Here is a 21,315-nt window from a genome sequence, read left to right as displayed (position 1 = left end):
CTTAAAAGTATCTGGGAAAAAAAGAGACTTGAAAAGGAACAAACCAACTTATTAATGAATTTTTAACAGATTTCAGACAAGACAGCAAAAAGCTTCATAATATAACAGCTGAAAAGACACAAGAATTATAGCAATTATTCATCAAAATTATTTCTCATGTTCACACCAATATTCAGAGAAAAAAATACTGATGTTCTGCTGACTCTCCCCAGTAATAAACACCTGGGAGGAAAAATTTATCAGGTCATATCATTAGTTTATGACTTAACTATGTTACTCAAAATAAATAGTCAGCATGATAATCCACATGGGCACAAAGTAAAGATTGTCTTATCAACACTGTAGTTCAAATTTTCTAGCATTTGAACAATCTTTATTAAAAAAAAAATCATGTCATATTACAAATAGATGTTCATACAATATATAGTTATAAAATAAGAAAACATATACTAAAGAAAATACTGCTTTGTCTTAAAATAGCATTGAATCTGAGCTACAAATGCATAGGAATAAAGATATCCTGAAATAAAACCTTTACTTTTTGTTTTGTTTTGGTTAAAATGTTTCCATTTCAGCTTGCAGCAATATCTTTACTGATGTTGTCATGTTTATACCATCATTCATTTATATTTTCCTCTCTGGGAAGTTAGTTTTGTTTCCTACACAGTGCGTCCACATCCTTACTATGCTGATGAGATCATTCAACACATCCATTCCTATTCAGGTAGATGGGAACTGATAAAGTATGGAGTCTCCAAAAGAAAAAAATTCCGTATTGGGTGACTTTCAAATCGGTGTATTCTCAATTTCCTTTTTATTTTTTTTTTTCTCCAATGGTACATAGCTATAAAACTACACAGTATTTTCAAACTGTGTCACCCTTTCTTGTTTAAAGCTGGGTGACACATCTGACATATTTGAAATAGCTGACATCAATGTCTAACTCTCAACAGGAATGATTAAAAAAAGGGTAGTGGATCATTTAGAAGATCCCACTATGACTGGGATGAAATCAGTTAGCCGGAGCAGAAAATCTTATGTACAGGGATAAGTTTGTTAATATTATTATGTAATTACTACATTAAAAATAAGCAAAGAACCTGGAAGCTATGAATGGCCACTTAATCATTGCAATGTATTTGCTCTTCAGATATATCACTCCTTTACCCCGGGGCTCCCAAAGGCCTGGACATACACAGACCTAGCCAGCTCCGTTGTGCTACAGCAGCGAAGCACAGCATGCCAGCTGGTGTTCGAGTTGAAAAGCAGGGCGGGTGGATGTCTGGGGGTGCTCTCGAGAAGTACCACACCAATGCTGGTGTACACAATCAGAAACAATGTAGGGGGAAGACATGCAGATAAACACAGGAGATGGGAAGCAGCCAGTGGATGCAATGAAAGATCTTCATGAATAGACTTAACTGAAATCCAGAGAAAAGCCTGGGTGTATTACTCACTTTGTAGAAAAGAGATTCTCTACAAGACTTTTGGTGCATGTTTCCAATAGTCAATGGAAGGCTTTTCATGTTGCCCAAAACAGCCTTGCCAGATAGACAAGAAACTGAGAAACAGCTGACCTTATAATAAAGAATGTATTAATGGCACCGACCCTATGTTATTGATATTATAAACTAGATTGTGGGGAAGCAAAACATTGCAAACAAGTAGGAGCAAATAAGAAGCGAAGGCCTGACTGTCTAATAACGGACACCATAAATTCTCTAACTGGATTAAAGACTTCTTTCTTTTTTTTGCGTAGAATGAAAAAAAAACTGATGGAAACAGAACAGGGTGGTGTGGAGCACCACTCTATTTCCATTTGATGTACTGGTGGATGAAAAGCTGGATATGAGCAAACGGTGTGCACTTGCAGCCCAGAAGGCCAACCGTATCATGGGCTGCATCAAAAGAAACGTGGCCAGCAGGTCAAGGGAGGTGATTCTACTTCTCTACTCTGTTCTGCTGAGACCCCACCTGGAATATTGTGTCCAGCTCTGAAGCACCCAGCACAGGAAAGGCATGGGCCTGTTGGAGCGGGTCCAGAGAAGGGCCACAAAAATGATCAGAGGGCTGGAACATCTCTTCTATGAAGAAAGGCTGAGAGAGTCGGGGTTGTTCAGCCTGGAGAAGAGAAGGTTCTGGGGAGACCTTATTGCAGCCTTTCAATACTTAAAGGGGGCCTATAAGAAAGATGGGGACAAACTTTTTAGCGAGGCCTGTTGCGACAGGACAAGGGATAATGGCTTCAAACTAAGAGAGGGTAGATTTAGGCTAGACATACGGAAGAAATTGTTTTCAGTAAGGGTGATGAAACACTGCAGCAGGTTGCCCAGAGAGGTGATAGATGCCCCATCCCTGGAAACATCCAAGGTCAGGCTGGACGGGGCTCTGAGCAACCTGATCTATTTGAAGATGTCCCTGCTCTTTGCAGGGGGATGGTGGACTAGATGACCTTTAAAGGTCCCATCTTACCCAAACTATTCTATGATTCTACATATAAATAACTTATTCTGTAGTTGTGGAGAGTGAAATCACGTATTAGGTTGCATCCATTCCATTATGGGTAGGAAAAACTAATGAGAAACACATATTTGCACACTAATTGGAATGTTTGATTCCTAAGAACGGATACATTGGTAATGGAGTCTGACCTTAATTCATATGATTCTTTAACAAAAATACTTACTGTAAGTACATAGTATATGGTCAATCCATTTATGCAGGCTTTGTGACAGTGAGAGATAACAGTGACTGTCTCAGATGGGCTATAGCCTTAAGACCTTGCGTTATTCGTGCCTACTGAAACTTGCAAGTCTTCCTGTGCTTCAGACAAGTGAGACCACAATGTGTCATTTTGACAAAAAGCCAGTGAATACAAAAGTCTGTCAACAAGGCTGCTACAAGTAACAGGGATGAAGAAAACTGACATAGGAAGTTCTACCTCCCCCATTTCTTTCTGTGAAAAGCCAATTTAAACCAATGGATTTTTAACAGATAAGCTAGGTTTTGGTTCCTTTTTGTGAGTTCCCATCCTACACGTATTTAGAGCACATTAAAATGTAGCAAACCAGTAGAGTCAGTGCATCCAATGCAGAAACCTATTTGCATTCAGATGGTGACACACTTTGATCTGGAAGAATCTCCTATCGCATAGAGTCAAGGGGGACAGTGACACCAACTCTACAGGGAGTCAATTGAGTGCCTGTTCAATATGATAGAAAGTTAACTTAGAGACAAAGTGCAGGGAGCAAAGATAATCATAATAATTCAAAGCAAATACTAGCAGGGAGATGCAGACAGGCACATAGTAACACACAGACAACTTTATTGTGGGTTTCTACTGTGACCTCCCTACTGCCCACACAGTGATCCCAACACAGATTATTTGTACAAAAATGAGACTACACTGCATGAGATATGGGCATAAAAATTGCCAATAAAATACACTCATTTTTGTCCTGTTCTAAGCTTCCCAAAGGTCTCTGTTGCTCTGACTGTGAAGAGATTTAGGACTTCAAACTTCACACATTTTTAACAACTCAGGGAGAAGCAGAGTTTTATTCCCACACAAACTAGTCAGTCTTTCACATGCACACAGCGCATGGAATAAAAGAACTGCCTTCAACATTGAACTTTGAGATAGACAGATTGACAGACAGACAGGAACACACAAATGCACACGTACAGCTGGTACATATGGTCTTGTATCTTTACAACCATTTCCTGTCATGTATGAAGGAAGCAAGGATTATTTATTGTTGTGGTTCCTTTTGAAACACTACAGAAGATCTTCTATGGAGCACATAGCATTTAGTGTACAGTAACCCAGCAGTCAGAGTGATAGACATGTAGTATTTGAATAGATGAATTAATGGAAGAAATAAGAAGTTATAGTATTAGATTGCTTATATACTTCCTTTGGGGTTTTGCAATATGTACTTTGTGTCTGTGGCAATTGCAATACCTTTTAAACAACTTTTTGTGAGTCTGTGTGAGTGCATTCATCTTCCAGGATAATGACTTTACCATATGAAGGTAAGAACAGATCTGTGCAAACTTTTGAAGGAGTAAGAGTGAAGCTGATCCTGGAATACGTCTTCTCTTTCCACAGCTGTATGGGAACCTCTTTCTTTTGTGAACTGAATGTTAATAGAAACGCTAGCAAACAAAACAACAGAATCATTTTGCTCTTTTCAATGGAAAAGGTTATAATTGTTCCCCATATTGCCATAGGCAATGAACTTTGGAAGCTGCTAACTGGTATCTGACCATCAGCTGAATCTGTGCATTCCCATTCTCAAGGAAGCCATCTCTACTTAGTCTAGCTGCCATTGGCCATGGCACAAATAACTATATTTAACACCTCAAAACCAAAAATGAGCTACCCCACACACCATACCTCCTCTCAGAACATCAACCTTGCAGCACTATCAGCAAGCAGGCTGAGTCAACAATGGGAACTGAGACTTCTACTTGCGTGAAGTAGGCAAGTAGGCTGGTGCTTAAGCCACGGGCCACCTTTTAGAAACAAATGGTGAGACTTTAATGATGAGACACAGATAACTGTGTAAGAAATTGAGTCAATAAAAAAAAAATAACATTGTGAAATTTCAGAGCTATTGCCTCTATGTTTTTAGAGAAAACATGGAACAACTAGGAACCACTTCAGGTATGGAGTAGCTATGGAGTTTCTGTCAAATACTATCACAATGAAGGGTAAGGACTCAGCCTGTTCCAAAGGACCTGAATCAAAGATAAACTATAATATAATTGATGGTCTCTCTGTGACAAACATTAGAAACATACTTCTACTACTGTATCAGAAATGCATGTCTGCTAAGATACAGAAGTCCAACTTCTTTCCCTTAAAAGCCAAATAAATCTTTTTAATAATTCAAATTAAATGGTAACCAGAAAGAAGATAACTGATGCACAAAAGGCAAGAACAGAAAAACAATACAAACAAGCCAAATGACACACTGTTTTCCCCAAAATGGCAATGTAATTTTATATGACATATTTTGCATAAATAATTCTTGGAGTCTTTAAAAAGCATTTGTGTACAAGAAGGTTTTGGTAGAGAAGTCATGCTGGAACTGAAATGTCAAAAACATTTTCAAGACACTTTAGTTGACCTTATCCAAGATGTTGGGCCTAAAAAAATCACAAAATTAGACCCAGACAAATACACACATATTTTTTTTGTTTTACCTTGCTGCGTTGTGATCCTGTCACCTTAAGGAAGGGCAAGGACAAGAAGCGAAATAGTAATAAGAAAAAGAAGTCCAAATTTTTTTTCTGCAGGTGACTGACCAAATACATATACACAAAATTTTCTTTTGAACAGATTAATACATTATTCAAACATAAGTTTCATAGCTACAGAAAAAATAGTAATGAGAAACAAATGAATAGGATCTTCTGTCAAAAGATAAAGTTGAATACTGAACACAGAACCCATTATAGTTTAGGTAGGGAGCACTAACAAATCCCTTACTGATAAAAGCTCATTCGCCTCAGTGACTTCCTGTTTATAAATTTTCACATTTACGAGCACAAGAATTTTGATAACTAACAAGCATGCATGGGTTAATTGAAAAAAAGCTTATAGAAAAAAATATTCTTTCTTTAGTCAATGATACATCACACATTGCATTTCCGGGGGGGGGAACCCCAAAAAACAAACCACTGGAATTTGGATTTATATTTAGATATTTATAAACAGAAATTTATACATAGGGCACGTTAGTTATAAGTCGACTGGACTAGAACTTCTGAGTGACTGAAATGAATATGGTATTGGTATCCTTTCTGATCTCTGTGTACAGCCAAATAGGGAATACATATTTAAATAATTCAGTGCTATCTCATGCAGCATCATGTAGAAAATGTAACTAACATCTGATGTGCACAAAACAATGGGAGTAAAAGTAAACATGCTTTAAATCACTTCTCAAAAATCAAAACAGCACAGGTGGGTTTATATCAAATAAATCAGTATATTTAGAAATATCACTTTAAAGGAATAAGAAAAGCATGTGTCTGTGGTTTAGTAAAGATATTAAACATAATCATTAATTTATTTGAAAGATATAAGATTACTTTTAATGTCAGAATTATAATATGCTTAAATATTTTAAAATATTTAAAACATTAACAAGCTAATTCCCTCAGATTCACTCAGAAAAAATCTCTTGTAAACTGCATTTTATTAATGGAAAAAGGGACACAGACCCAAGAGCAAAGGCATGACAAGGACTAATCTCTTACTCTTGTAATCAACTCATGTGAATGTGTTTCCTTATACAGTGATTATCACCAAAAACTCAATATTCAACAACAATAGACTCATTTCCTATTTTAAACATAGGAAAAAGCTTGGCAGTATTGATGAATAAAAGCTAACCTTTTTACTAAGAAGCCCTAATAGATATGTGAACACAGAAATACTGTATAAATTACTGGTCCTGAATGTAAATGATTACTGCAAAAAGCAGTATTATTTCAGTATTTTAACCAACCGAATGAAAGGGAGGCCATGATACTTTAGAAGACATAGCCTGATATGATCATACTTCCAGAATCAGTTACTACCCATAATATTTCTCTTCAACAACAAAAAAGTTAAAGTCAATCAGATAAACATGTAAGATCCATTAAATTACTCTCTCCATAATCTTCTGTGATAGTATGCATGGTTTTGTTTTACTACTATGAATCTGGTGACTCCTATCTGCCAGTCCAGCTTCTGACATGCAGTTCACTGGCATAATAAGCTGCAGTAAGCCATGAACCAAGAAACAGAAATATCAGTTGGAAGCTATGAAATAATGTCTACCATGACAAAAAAAAAAAAAAAAAAAAAAACCACCAAACCAGAAGGATAATCTTACTTCAAAACTCTTCACTTCTTCTTCCCCATCATCATCCTCTTCATCATGGCAGCTCTGATACCATGCAGAAAGAAAACATTTGCTGGTAAGTCAAGGCAGTGGGGGTGGGGAGGCTAAGCCTTCCTTCACTTTACATATAATTTCTCTTGATCTCCTTCATTACTTTTATTAAAACAGAAAAGATGCCAAAGATAGCAAAACAGTTACCTTTGCCATAATGTCAGCATAAGCCATATACAGAAAATCTTCTTCCACTTTGCTGGTTAATAGAGAGAGGGAAGGGAAAATGATGAAGATTAGAGCCTTTACAGTAGAATTGCAGCACCAAAATATTATTAAGCACCTTAGAAATCTTTACATTCAGCTCATAATTAATTACAAAAGGCTTTTTGGAAAATAAGGACTTACTAACTGATACAAACTGAAAAGTAAAGCCAGCTACAAACACAGAAGAAATTCATAAACACCTTCCAATGAAGAACACGGTTAATTTTTTCAACTATACCTAGAATATACTTATATTTCACATTCAGAATATAACTGCCAATATGGAATACAGACAGAAGAGGTGTAGTAAGTCCTGAATACAACATGCATAACTGTGAAAAAGTGTATGGGGCCATCTATTTGTCTCTAGAAAACTCCTTAGATCTAATGTTAAAACCTCTTTACATGCCACAGGGTAGAGAGGTTGGAGTGTACCTCAGACTCACCATATGTACATACGCATATGTTTTGGCCTAGCCTATGCAATCTCTCTTGAACAGAGACATGTATAACTTCAAATACAGGAATAATCTCAAAATCTGCATATCCTCTGCAGTCTTTCACACCATCCCTACCATTTTTCAGTCAAGGCTGTTCGACTGAATAGCAGAATAAGTTGATGTAAAGGATCGACTCTTTTAAGGCTTTCATCTTCTTCTGGTGGCTCCTCCCCAGGTTTCTTTAGGGAAAAAAAAATATTTAAATATATATATTCAGTTATCTATAGTGATAAATGTTTTACTCTGTGCAATTTATCAAGCATTAAATACTCACATACGTAATTTCAATTTGGTGAACCAGGAGGAAACAAGTTCCTAGCAAAGTCTGAACAGCCTGAATGCTGACCATGTTTATGACCATGAGGATTTACAACGATGACACCATTTGCAGAGCTCTGGATTTCCTCTCCTCATAAAAATTAACTCTCTTCCCTAAACTCTGAAAATAACTTCAAACTTTTACTGCTTTTACCCAGAACAAGTGGTAACCAGATGTCATCATTTGCCATTGTATTTTATTTATATATAAGTTTATAAGCTTCTTCATCTAAAAATTAGAATCTTCTATTCCAAGTCTTATGTCAGGTATAGTGTTCACTGAGGAACTCTGAGAGGCTTTGAGGGAGAAGAAATCCAAACTTGAAGCTCACCAATAGTTTTAAAGAGAAGGAACCATATCTACCAACAACAGTAAAGCTGGCAGGATGCAAATTTTTAGAAGATGACAAATCAATAATGGATAAAAATATTATGTATCATTCAATAATATATACACACACACACACAAATAGTTCTTTTCATGTGATTATTTTGCTCTCAGATTTACAGCTCTTGTTAGTTCACTCAAAGAAAAATGTAGTCCTAAATGCTGCAATAGCAACCACCAAAGCAGTGTTTTGAAAAGAATCTATACACAACCTTTCCTCTGACGTCTTGTCTTTTGCCGCAAGACATTTCAAAAACATAAATTTTGCATATCAAGTTTTTTAAAAAATTGTTTCTTCCAGACATATTTTTCTACAAAGCATGTGGTAGCTCAAAGAAAATGGTTGCATAAATTATGCCTGCTCTTCCTCCTTTTTTTCACCTAGCAGTATACACTAAAATACAGAATAAAAAAAATGTTCCATACATTGATAAGACTGCACAAGTCAGAATGTCCTATAATGTCAGATGTTATCTGTTAGCAATAAGGAAGGGTTGGCCACATGACAGATATAAGGAAAATGAATTTTTTGCCTATTAAGAAGATAATTGTGTGTACTAATGTCAAATGCATTCCTGTGGGAATGCTTATAGATTTCTTTGTATACTACACTTCATATATGCCTGTGAAGCCCACCTTCTGCACTCAGCTGCACCAAACATGACTGGTTGCAGCTGAGAATTCACTTCAGCTGACATGCACAACGCTTATTTCCCATGCTAGTTTACGATGGCCATACAAGGTTAATTTCACATTTTGCAATATGTGACAATACTTTTAGTATCAATAACAAGATCTAAACAATACATACTATAACTCTAGTTATATCTCACCATTATGGATGTCTTCTCTCGCTCTTTATTTCAATCTCATTGAGGATGCTGACCTTTCTCTTTAATTAAATGGCGGCATTCTATAGTTGGTAATGTTAATAACCTGAATACCTCTCTAATGTTATCAAAACCGATGAATCAAAAGGGCAGAGATCATGTTAATGTTTAATACAAGTTACTACTTTTCAGACAATTGAAATTGAATGGAGGATCAAATTCACCAATGACTAATTCACCAATGACTGAGTTAAGTAGAACTTATTATTAAGTATAGCATGAACCAAATGATTTTCTGAAACTTTTGAGAAGTATTTTTAGTTTTCCATGTTTTGAGACATTTGCCCTATAGTTATTTAAGTGTAAAATAAAAAGCTTTAACTGAACATAACATAAAAGGACAAAACAAGATGGGTAAATTTTAGTTGTCATTTCTAAATGTGCGAGATTTAAAAGACTTATTTTTTATATAATCCAATTATTAAATGTCCATTAAACATACTGTTTTTATAAATTATGTCCAGTAATGTCTACCAACAAAACTAAACAATAATTTTATTACATAAGCTTGTTAGATTTTTCATCTAACCTATTTAATCAAAGCAGAAGCATTTTTACTATTAATAAAGACAGCATTGAATATCATATGATTTAAATATCTAACATTAAAAATCTAGTTCCCTTAGAGACCTGATCTCTTGACTCAGATTTAAGAATTAGCAGAATTAGGCTCCTTAAAAAGAGGACTTTTGTATACTTTTTCTTTTAATATACTGAGGCAGAAAAAGTAGTGCCATTTTTCTGTCCAGTAGAGATTCAAGGACAGAAGATTCAGAGAACAAAACTGCTCGTCCAGTCCTCTGCTTTAGGGGATTCAAGCACTTATATCCCACATCCCAGAAAAAGCCCTTACCACAGGTCTATAAATTGCTTGGATCTCGCCAAGTCAGGAAGGAGGTGGTTTTTTACTGCATTTCTCCCTTGAAATTATTTTTACTCAGCAGAAAAGAGATTTCATGATTCTCAGTACTGAGGAAGAATGTACCACAGCACACATTGTAGTTCAACTACAGAGAATTCAAGGATAGGAACACTTGGCTATAGTTTCTGGGCTCTTGATTGTAATTGATTTAACCTAATATGTGAATAGTTCAGAAACTTCAGCCTATCCTTCCAGCATACACTAGAGAATCCAAGGCTCCTCCTTTCTCCCCATCCAGACCACTTCTGCCACCATAGCCTGGGCTATGATTCCATCTTGACAATCCAATAAATCTTTAATTCCTTGCTACACCAGGGTACAGTTTGTCTAAAAGGGACAGAGAATCTTCACCAGCATCACAACGACATCTTTCATGAAGTCAACACTATAGTCTGGGACAGCTCCACAGAGCTCAACAGTAGAACTCCAAATTCTCACCGTCCATGACAGTGCTATAAAGCAGCAAGAATGTAATAGCATTTTATTTAAAGGACAAAAAAGAAAAAAAGAGTTTTGTTTGCTCTTTTGAATGAAAGGTGCGGTATATCTCTCCTTAAGAGAGCACTGGAGACACATTTATCGTATGCTTGAGGAATTACAAGGGAATGCCTGTAGTCCTTTACTAAAGGATGATACAGCAGCCAAAACAGTTTGTTTCTCTCTTCTCTAAGACAGTTTTTCATATAAGCTACCTGCCAGCAAGGAGTTCTTCATAAACTTAGCAAAGATATGGTTGCACAAAGGAGACAACCCTTTATGTCAGAGTGTAACCAAATGACCATGTTGGGTTATTTCTTCATATGTACACACCTGCACATACAGCAAAAGAGGTGTGTTGTTCCACATTCCACACCTACACACACATGCTCTCAACTGCTAAAATGTAATTATTTTTGGCAATGAGTCTGCATTATTTAAAATATTTCCAGCATGAAGATAGCATATCGGTTTAAAAGGTTGTATACAAAATAAGTATTTGCAGAAGTCTCTTGCTTTTTCACAATGATCACAGAATAAGGACGCCACAAGAAACAAATTCTGCATGTGTGCAGGTAAAAATGAACTTGCATAGTCTGCTTGCGTTGAGTTTATCGCTGCTGATCATCCTCCCGCTGTTTTGATGCTTATTTTAAAAACTGTTCACAACTTGGGTTGCTGGTTTTAAGCATAAACCTTAAATAGTAAAAGCAAAGGAATTTTTTTTTTTTCCTAATAGCAACTTTCCACTTAGCTTCCTCTCTCTGTCGCAGCGAGCAGGCTCTCCTCACAATAAAAAGATTGATCTCAGACTGTGTTTTGTTGGACCTCCCAGGGACTGAATCATTTCCTAGTATGAGTTCTTGCCCAATCTTCAAAAAAACTACCTTTCTGAGAGACAATTGCAAGGGATAAGGACACAAGGCTTAACTGAAAATCACACTGGGGATTTACCAGGCTAAAGACAGGGCTCTAACACTTTACTGCTGGGAAAAATACTCACCTCCCTGACAAGAGGATTCTTCCGTACAGAAGCTGCAGACCCTGTCTGCTTCTGAGGGACTGATTAATCTAAGATTAGAATTCCTCTAATTTCACATTCTAACCTTTTGTCTTAAATGGCTTTAATGTGGGTTGTGAAGTCTTCAAATACATAAAGGTTAACTGCAAAGAAAGAAGGGAATAGGTCGTTCCCCTTCTCCACAGGACAGAAGGTAAGAGAGAGGGGAAAGACAGCAATTGGCGTGCAATTTAGACAAAAGTTTAAAAAGCTTTATAAAAGGTTACTGAAGCCCTGAAGCAGGCTCCCTCAGGGGATTCTGGAATCTCTTTCACTTGTAATTTTTAACACCTGTCAGTCAGAGTGACTTGGTTATAGCTCACCCCTTGGGAAGAGACAGCTTAGGTGATACCCTATGTACCTCACTGATTTATAATTACAATTACACAAGATAAATGTTATTCCATAATACATTCCCACAACCCTTTGCACCCAGACATACTGCTAAGTCTTCTATCAGTTTGTCTTCAAAATAGTGTTCTTCTGTTTCAATCCAAGACTTATCATAGCCTTGAAGAAAGAGATTGACGGCTCGGTGCCTAAAAAGGGACATATGAGACAAAAGTTGTAAACTTTTAAACAGAAGATTTGATCAACATGAATTTCGTTTAGCTTGAAGAATTGTCCCAATCCTTACAACCATCCTTTAAAAGGAAAGTAACATTTCTAGGGTAAAACCTGCCTATTTTAAAAATTAAGTTTACGTTCAAAACTGTGTCCCATTTACTTGCAAAACTGATTTTAAAATGTCATAGTAATAGTTTTATGAACAGATAAAACCCCAGAACTTTAAAGACATTTAAACGTAAGTAAAAAATAAAATCAATTACTTTGGCACATTAGTAAGTTTTCATTTTAGTATAAAATATTTTCATATTATTTTAATTTAAATGTTAACAGCAATAGGTAACTTTGGATTATGCTCAAATAGTTGCATTTTTGTAATGTTTGGGATTAGTCTTGCATATCTAAAATAAAAAAAAAACCCAAACATTTTTTTTCCAAACTCCATGAAATTAAATGGATCATTAAATGGATGGAAGGGAAAAGAGGGCAAGCCAATGATGATTACTGGTTTGGGTTTTTTTTTCTTGAGGATCCAATGCAACATGGACTGTGTTACAACAAATTCTCCATTAAAAATTTTATCAATTATCTCAAGTTTTTTAAACAACTGCCAGTTTCATATTCTGAAAAGGAAGAGGAATAATTACAATATACAGGAATGCTGGATATGTGCAGGTGACCCACTTGTTAATGTAGGAACAGCTACAGATGGAAATATCTTTGTTCTATTTTCAGCTGTCACAGCAGCCTCATTTCAAGCTAATATGATTCTCATCCCCTTGTGCTTCCTGGGACAGACTTTAAGATTCATCCTACTAACTGTGGTAACAATAATACGTATAATTTTGGGAAAAACCAAGAACACCAGTATGTTGAAAAGATCAGATACAAGTGTTCTGGAAATTATTTTTAGAAATTGCCCCCAAAAAAAGATGTCTTTACTTTTTCTGAATGTTCATTCCTTGCAGAACCTCAGGATTCTGAAACTTGCTTAACTATAGATCCTGTCCTCAACTGAACAAGAAAGAAAAGGAAGAAGAGCCACAGGAAAAGGTGTTAAATGCCCAGAGTATGTGCATATATATTTCTTGTCTAATAGAATGTTCTTTCCAAAAGTGCACAACAAACAGACAAGTTTTCAGACAAATAGTATGTTTATTTCCTGCATATAGAACATTTAGCATCTAATAATGAAGGTAACTTTGTATTTCCAGAGCTGTACCATGGCTTAGGAGGAAATTTATCTCCCAAGATGATATTACAGGAACAGAACCAATATGTCTGTTTCTGCATTTATCTCTTACAAAAGGTCTCTACTTTTCGGAAAAGAAAGCATACAGGAGGAACAGGTGGAATAGCAGCAGGAGGACAGAACTAGAAATTTAAAATTATACCTTTTATTATCTGTTTCAGAAGATATTAGAAGAAAGTAATTACAGCTATTGAAGTAATATAAAAAGTACATTTCCACGTAGTTTATCAATTCTGCTTTACATGTTTTTCTTCCTTTGGATGCCAAATAGCATTGGATGAACATAAACACATTTGTGAAAGACAGAACCAATATAGCTCTTACCTTGGCAGATTATACAATGGTGCCATTCTGAAGCAGGCAACTACTGCTCTTTTCCTCTGTTTAGACAGCAGCTTATGCCATACTGCTTTTTTGGACCGCTGAGGATGCTCAACCTGTTACATATAACACGAACAATAAAAAAACCCAATGTGGCAACGTCGCTACTGTCTAGGCATAGTAACAATAATAATAATGTGAAATAACAGATAAATCAAGTGGAAAGGTAGCAGAATAATAATAGATGGGGGGAAGTGTTCTAGACAGAGTTCAAGTGATCAGCCAAATTGTAGAATCAGAATTTAGAAAAGAAACATAAAAGAAAAATCCTCCCTTTCCTTGTATTATAGAGATAATTTCCTTTTTTACTTCATCCTACTTCTTGTACATTTTAAATAGAATATTATCGTTACGAAGGCCATCTCTCAGGAAAGCTTGACAAAGAATCTTCACTCTTCCTATCTTTTATGTGTAACTCTTTACATATGCACAGGTAAATTGTTCACCTTCACATTGTCTCAGGCAATACTTTTAGAGAAATTGCCTTAATTACAAGTAATCTTTGATTTGTAATATTTACCATGGCCAGCTACAATGGAAAAGAATTAACTTTAAAAACGAGAGACAGGCACAAAGTCCTAATTGGAACTAAATCCCTTCCATGAATCTGCATAGCTAAAATGACCACAATATTCCAGCACCCTTCAGCTACATTTCATAATTTTACAGCTGTCTTCAGATACATTCTTTTTCTGCATCCTGGCCCTACGCTAGTGTGAGATAAAAATGTCTGTGCTCCATCCTCATCTTCTGCTCTTTTAGTTTCTTTTGTTCCACCTTCCAGCCTTGCTTCCATCAGAAGAAAATGACTACTGTGGTCCAGAAGAGCAACTGCATGCAACAGTGTATATAGCCTGATTGGATAACTGGGACTACAATTGCAAGCTGTGCTACAGATCCTCTCCCACAGCCCATTCACAGTGTTTGTGATTTACCTCGCAACTGATATCCATAAAGATGATATCATTTGACTTAAACTACACAACTCCTGTAGAGTTGGGGGGGGGGGGATGTTTTTTGTGGGAGGTTGTTTCTTTGTGGGGGCTTTGTTTCTTTTACAGACAAGTGTGCTTGTGGAATAATAGCTCCTCTGTCTCCCAACATCATCAAAGGAGTCAGTGGAAGTTAGTATCTCTACTCTGAAAGACTTGGTAATTCTCCCTTGTAATAAAATAAAGCATATTATTTAAAATATGTAATGATGATGATGTTTATGTAGACTCAATATTCATTTTCAACACAATTATCAAAGACAACTTTTCTAGTTTAGTGAAATACAAAAAATTATTCATAGTTAAACGATAAACATCTAATTAAACAGACTAAAATACTGCCAAGCATTCAGTGAAATGGATAATTACACTTGTAAGATTAAGGTGACATTCTAAAACAAGTTCCTTCCAAAAGGTAAAATACAAATGAAGAATATTTGTTAAGAGAAAGCATAGAAAAGCATTCACTGCAAGCATATTTACAGTCACAAAACAAAGTCAGAGCGAATAATTTAGGAGTTAGGCAAACCCAAATGTGAAAGTTAGGTAATTAGTAATATCTTCACAATCAACTATAAAACACTCTATACTTTCCCAAAAGAAATAGCCACGGCCTACGCAAGCAGATCTCTGAAAACAGTAAAAAAAAAAAAAAAAAAATAAGAAAAGAAAAGAAATTAACTGTGCATGGAAAGAAAATACAAAGCATGAACTTATCTTTACCAGCACAACACGGAAAGCATTTAGAGTAAGTACATATGGAGAACAGAGTATTTGTATATGGAGAGCAAAGGATCACTCTAGGCTATCATAACAACTGAGCCAGTGCTCACATATTCATTATTTTTAAAGATGCTGAATTACCTATTTCAGTAACAAAAGCACCTAAGCGCTTATCTACAGAAGATAAGTAAAGCTGTGGGGCCAAATCTTTAAACAAATAGCTGCAAAGTAAGCAGAACAAAAGCAGCCAGCATTTACTCCACTACAAGTCGTTGTTTAAGTCTTATCAGAACAATTGATCTGAACTGTCGATCTGGTACTACAATGGGAACCCTGTCTGTTCTGTAGTACTGCTGGATTCTATACCCTGTGAGACTGATCCTATGACAGAACATGGAAAACGAAAGGATCATACCTTGGGTTTCACTCCCTTCAACAATTTCTCCAAACTACACAAGCTTAACCAATTTATGTACATGATGGTATAGCTAAAATGTCAGAATCACAAGATTGTATATGCTGTTTGAACTCAAATAAAATCCATTTAAATAAAAAAATAAATACAAATTTATATAAAATAATAAAAAATGAAAACCAAGCCAAATTCTAAAGCTATCACTAGAGAAGCTGTGTATCAAATCATCTGACTGCCCTACTCTGTACAGCTATAACATACAGCTCCTAATCAGTTATTTATGTAGGCAGCTTTAAGTTTCTTGTTACGTCAATAACTCAAAAATCTCAACTGAGGAAAAAATACCTTGGAAAAAGGCATATTTTTTTTTTCAATAATTAAAGTTGTTTTTTACTCAACATTTCATGGTCCATGGACAATTTAGTGATTACTTCCTGCTAGCTGAAATGCCCCAGAAGGAAGCTGAAACATAGGTACTGAATGATGTACCACTTATCTATAGGATGATGTACTTATGTTTATCTAAAAGCTGGGAAATGTCCAAGGACCCTTATTGCTAACATGACGGATGTACTAATTGCTACATCCTTGGATTTGTCATCTTTAAAAAGGCTATCTGGTCTTAAGTTCCTGTTGTTTATACAACGTGGCAAAGACCAGGACTTAAATCATGGTCACCAGTTTAGTGAGATATGTAAATGAGTTCCTGGAATTGTAATGAATATGTAAACGATTTCCTGGAAAGTTAATGAATAGGTATGAGTTGCTTGTATAAAGAGGGGACTGAAAAATCCCCTCTGTGTGCGTGACTTTGGTGGAGCGATCCCCCATGCACCCAGCGCTGCCGAATAAAGATAACCTCCGCTCACTCGAATATTGGTAACTGATTCTTTAAATCGGTACCACTTTATTAGTCCATTTCCAAATAAATTATTGTTGGGGCTGCTGCAAACACACCGTGTGATCGATATGACCATGATATTGGATCACAAAACACAAGTCATAGCACTTAAACAGTAGCCATCACATGGAAGAAAAAAGAATGAAACATTAAGTACAGCAGGTGAAAGTATAAATGAGAGGCTGAATACTTGTGTTTAGATTAAGGAGCAATGGAATTGGGAAAATGTGTCTAACCTGTTCCAGGTGAAACAGTACATTAGCTATATCGAGGACCCTTCCCACAGTCTTCTCTGGATCTGAGGAATCTTCGGTCCTGTTTGGTAAATCTTTGTAAAGTGCCATCTGCCATCTAATGGCGGGATCCTCAAGCTGCAGGAGAAAGATTTCACATGTCACCGAGGCAAAGCATCCCAAAGGTCGGATCAGACACTAATTAGTACAGAAACTGCTCCAAAGGACAACAGAAGCACTTTATTTGCCTAACCTACACCTTAACATGGCTAACCCATAGTGTCCGCTACCGTGACCAGGAGAATAAAACTCAAGACGGATTTGTGCAATGCTTCTTGAGAGCTTCCAGAGGACTAAAAGTCTAATAATCATACAGAGGGCAAATGATCATGGGCCAACAAACAGCACTGGCACCAGCAATGAATATATTATTTGAGGAAAAGTAATGAATATGAGGTAGACAGGCATAACTTTGTACACTGAGTTTCCAGTTATTAAACCAAACAACAATGAAACTGTTGGTTTAGTAGTTGCAGGCAGTTAGGTTTCAGTCATAGAAATTAGTAATATTAGTCTTATTTATGACTTTTTTTTTTATTTTAGTTTTTTCCATATGTTAAAAAGTCCTAATTTTACTAATTACTAGTTAAACAATGAAAAATTAGTTTATGAAAAATGAATTCAAGATGCATTTGCTTATTAGCCTCGAAATTATAAATAACTGCATGAAGTAAAAATAATTTTTATTATATATCTCTTTACATTCAATGTTTTCCATTTCAGTGATCTGTGAGTCTGTTCTACCATTAACAATCTCTTTTTTGGTTCATTTTGTCTCCCCAGTGCTTCTGCTAATCACCACCTATGCAACACATTTTGCCACCATTTTTTGTGCCAATGAAACGGAAGCCAAATGCAAGGGGTAACCCATTATAGCAAGAGCTGCAGCCAGTGATCACTCCTGAGCGTGCAATTGAGATTTAAGTCACACTGGCCTGTATTACTAGAGCATTTAGGAGCCTAAACCCTACAGATTTGAATAGGGCTTACACTCAACACTTACTTTTCTAAAACATCTCTGTGGATCCAGATTTCAATTTGTGCCTAAGATGAAACAATAATGCTAATTCACCTCCACAAAACATCTTATGATACACAGTTTAGTGAAGTTCCAGGAACGATTATAAACTTACACAGTTGCTCAACAATAGCTTATTACAACCTAGAAAGCCACAACTGGCAGGCATTTCTTCCACCTTTCGGCTTTTCCATTTCTTAACAACTGTCACATCCACAGTCTTTGTGTGAGCATTTGACTGGATCATCATGAATGGATAGTCCACAAAAGACTTTTTAATCACAGGTGGAGATGTCTTTTGATCTGAGGACTCCTCACATTCTATCAAGGTACAGCTTTTTTCTATAGGTAGTTTTCTAAGGGTATGAGTAGTTGACATTTCAAGGTGTGAATTAGCATGGCTGGAAGAAGATTTTGGTGACTTGAGCTTCATCCATGTCAAAATGAATGCAAGTTTCGTCATCAATTTCTTGAAATAAAAGGCTCGGTACTGAGTAACAGCATGCAGGCATGCAAGGAAAGGAAAGACAGAAACAGGGTGAAGACAAATGTGGACAAACGTAGACAAATGCATGAAATAGACGCCACAACATTAATAGCTAAAGATTCAGAAGGGTAATTCTCAAACAGTGCAGTTTTCCAAAAAGGAATCAAGATAAATTACATTTTTGCTCTAACATAAGTGACAGAACATGGTGTCTGTGGAAAAGTAAAAGTAGTTAACAGAAAACACTATTTGAAGAAAGACTATTGCTATAGTTGGAAGAGAACCAGCTGTTCCAAAAATTAGTATTTTCCCTCTTCTTTGAAAACCACCTTACACAAACACCATTATAACTAAGTCACATATTCATTCACAACATTAAATAATAACTTAAATCTATAAGACCATTTGGCCTACACTCCTTTTATGTCTGACTCAATCAGACAGCAAAAGGGTGGTGTAACAGCACAACAGAATGATTTTTCTTTGACAAGAAACATCATATTTGACTGTATCTGACATATACTTGGTTCAGCCACTTTCGTGACTGACTACTGACATCAGAGAATTATGGAATAAACTATATTGTACTTTGTTAATAACTACTGAATTTAACTTTAGACATTATACTTTTAAATAATTTATACACTTACATTTAATGTGAACTCTAGAACATGGCAGTGCTAAATGATTCATGAAAAGATATATCTCAAGCCACTGAGAACAAACTACTTAGCAATAGATAACAAATCATAATATAGATAATAAGAGAAACAATAATTGAAGTTTTGAAGTCCTAGAAATGCCATATATTTTGTCCACAGTTGAGTTGACTGCTTTTCACATACAGTACAAAACCAGACCTTTTCAAAGCATGGAGATAGCTATAAAATTAAGCTAGCTACAATAGCTAATTAGCTTTGTTAGCTATGTATTATGTCGCTCCCTTTCAGAACATCATCTTCCACTGGTAGTTCATTCTATAATTAAGAAAATCCAAAGTCACTGCTGAAATGTTTACAACTGGAAGATCCATCAATGTGTACTTTGGATTAGCTAAGATTACTTGCTTCTTAATTATCAAGGCACCATGAAATTTCATCAACATAAGAAAATTAAAAGTATATTTATTCTCATGTTTTATAAACGGAGGAGGTGGTATATTGCTGAAAAATAGCAAATTTTTAGTTGAAGCAAAGGAAGTTTCTGAAGAAAAAGCACGGATCAAGGTATGAAAGAAGTATCATTACTCCAAGACAACAAAGCAATAAGACAAATTTCTTAATAGCATATGCAGAATGTAACCCTAAAGAAGTAAAATAGAAACTAATTTAAAACAGGAGGACAAGTACTAAGAAGCAGCATGAAATGCCAGGCAAGACTTACAACTGCATCGCTCCCAAAATGACAATATACACATACTGAAAATGTCAGAACAGAAATACCTATCTTAATTAAGAAAACATTACTGAAGTTCACATACAAAATCACACAACATTTAAGGTTTATATGTGCATGGCTTGCTGCTTAGATACTGTTGCTTATGAAGATCGTCATAAATACTCTTTTGTTCCTAGCACTTTGCCTGTGTGCTTTCTCCTGCTTCTCAGTATTTAACAATACTTGCTATATAACAATAACTATTTCCAGGGGATTTTTGGATTTAACAAAATCTTTTGTTTTCAGTGGTAAACTCTCCTGTGTGTATCCCTATAATTTAAAGCTATTGGACTTTTACTTGTAATATTTTATCAAAAATGCTAATCTTTTATCTTCTTGTGAGCTCCCAGAAACCCCAGCCTCCATAGAATCTTGCTTGACATTGCAGCAATATACAGAAAACATAAGATGGGAGAAAATTAACCTTCAGATATTATTCAGGAAGAACCATACCATTACCACAGTAATTTTTTTTAAAAAAATATATCTACTACCATGAACCGAATTGCAGTGGAATCTAGACTTCTGGATGACTCCTAAATAATCTTTCAGAAAAAAAATACCAGATTTCCAACACACATGTTTATTCTCTTGTAACTATTTAATGAGCACAGGAAATACTAGTTAGTTTTTTTTCCCTCAAGGTGAATGAAACCTGGGGTGGGGGTAGGAGGTAAAGGACAATCCTAAATAAAGCACCATCCACAGGTTCAATTCCATCTTCCTTCAGTAAAGAAGAAATATATATCATTTTATTATACTTACACATTATGGCTTCTTCTTTGCTATTATTTGAAGCATTAATAAAAGTGTTCAGCTACACTGGGCTAGTTCAGGACTTTTTCCCTAGGGCTATCCACCTGGCACTAATCAGAATTTGATAACAAAAATCTACACTTTTTCTGAAATACTTTTTTTTCCCCTGGACTGAAAAACAGGAACAAAACTGAGCAAAGTGGAACTTTTTCACTCTAGAGTGTGCTGAAGTGGCAGCTTCCTTTTCCTCTACACTTCAAACTGATGCAATGTAACTGTGAGCATTTTGGAAATTCTATCCCAAAAATAGAAGGTCAAGTTTAAACAGCGATAGACCTTGCTTCCACCTCCAATGTCTTATTAATGGTGTGTGCAGGC

General features: G+C 35.8%; 1 protein-coding gene across 10 annotated transcripts in view; it reads right to left on the bottom strand.

The window, feature by feature from the left end:
- Nucleotides 1-21,315, bottom strand: part of RYR2 (ryanodine receptor 2) — a 435,368-nt gene that overhangs the window by 60,648 nt on the left and 353,405 nt on the right. For 4 of the 10 annotated variants that reach the window (XM_040597875.1, XM_040597876.1, XM_040597879.1 and 1 more), the window contains 8 exons: nucleotides 18,373-18,747; nucleotides 17,183-17,317; nucleotides 13,859-13,971; nucleotides 12,158-12,254; nucleotides 7,736-7,839; nucleotides 7,101-7,152; nucleotides 6,894-6,947; nucleotides 5,212-5,235 (listed from right to left, as the gene is read on the bottom strand). In XM_040597875.1, coding sequence (XP_040453809.1) covers nucleotides 5,212-5,235; nucleotides 6,894-6,947; nucleotides 7,101-7,152; nucleotides 7,736-7,839; nucleotides 12,158-12,254; nucleotides 13,859-13,971; nucleotides 17,183-17,317; nucleotides 18,373-18,747 — 954 coding nt within the window. The remainder of the gene's footprint in view (nucleotides 1-5,211; nucleotides 5,236-6,893; nucleotides 6,948-7,100; nucleotides 7,153-7,735; nucleotides 7,840-12,157; nucleotides 12,255-13,858; nucleotides 13,972-17,182; nucleotides 17,318-18,372; nucleotides 18,748-21,315) is intronic. The other 6 variants (XM_040597883.1, XM_040597884.1, XM_040597885.1 and 3 more) reach the window with 3 other exon arrangements.

This window comes from Falco naumanni, chromosome 6 (genome assembly GCF_017639655.2).
Source record: "Falco naumanni isolate bFalNau1 chromosome 6, bFalNau1.pat, whole genome shotgun sequence".
NCBI lineage: Eukaryota > Metazoa > Chordata > Aves > Falconiformes > Falconidae > Falco > Falco naumanni.
Note: the sequence above shows the minus strand (reverse complement) of the source record. Positions and strands in the feature narration are given on the sequence as shown.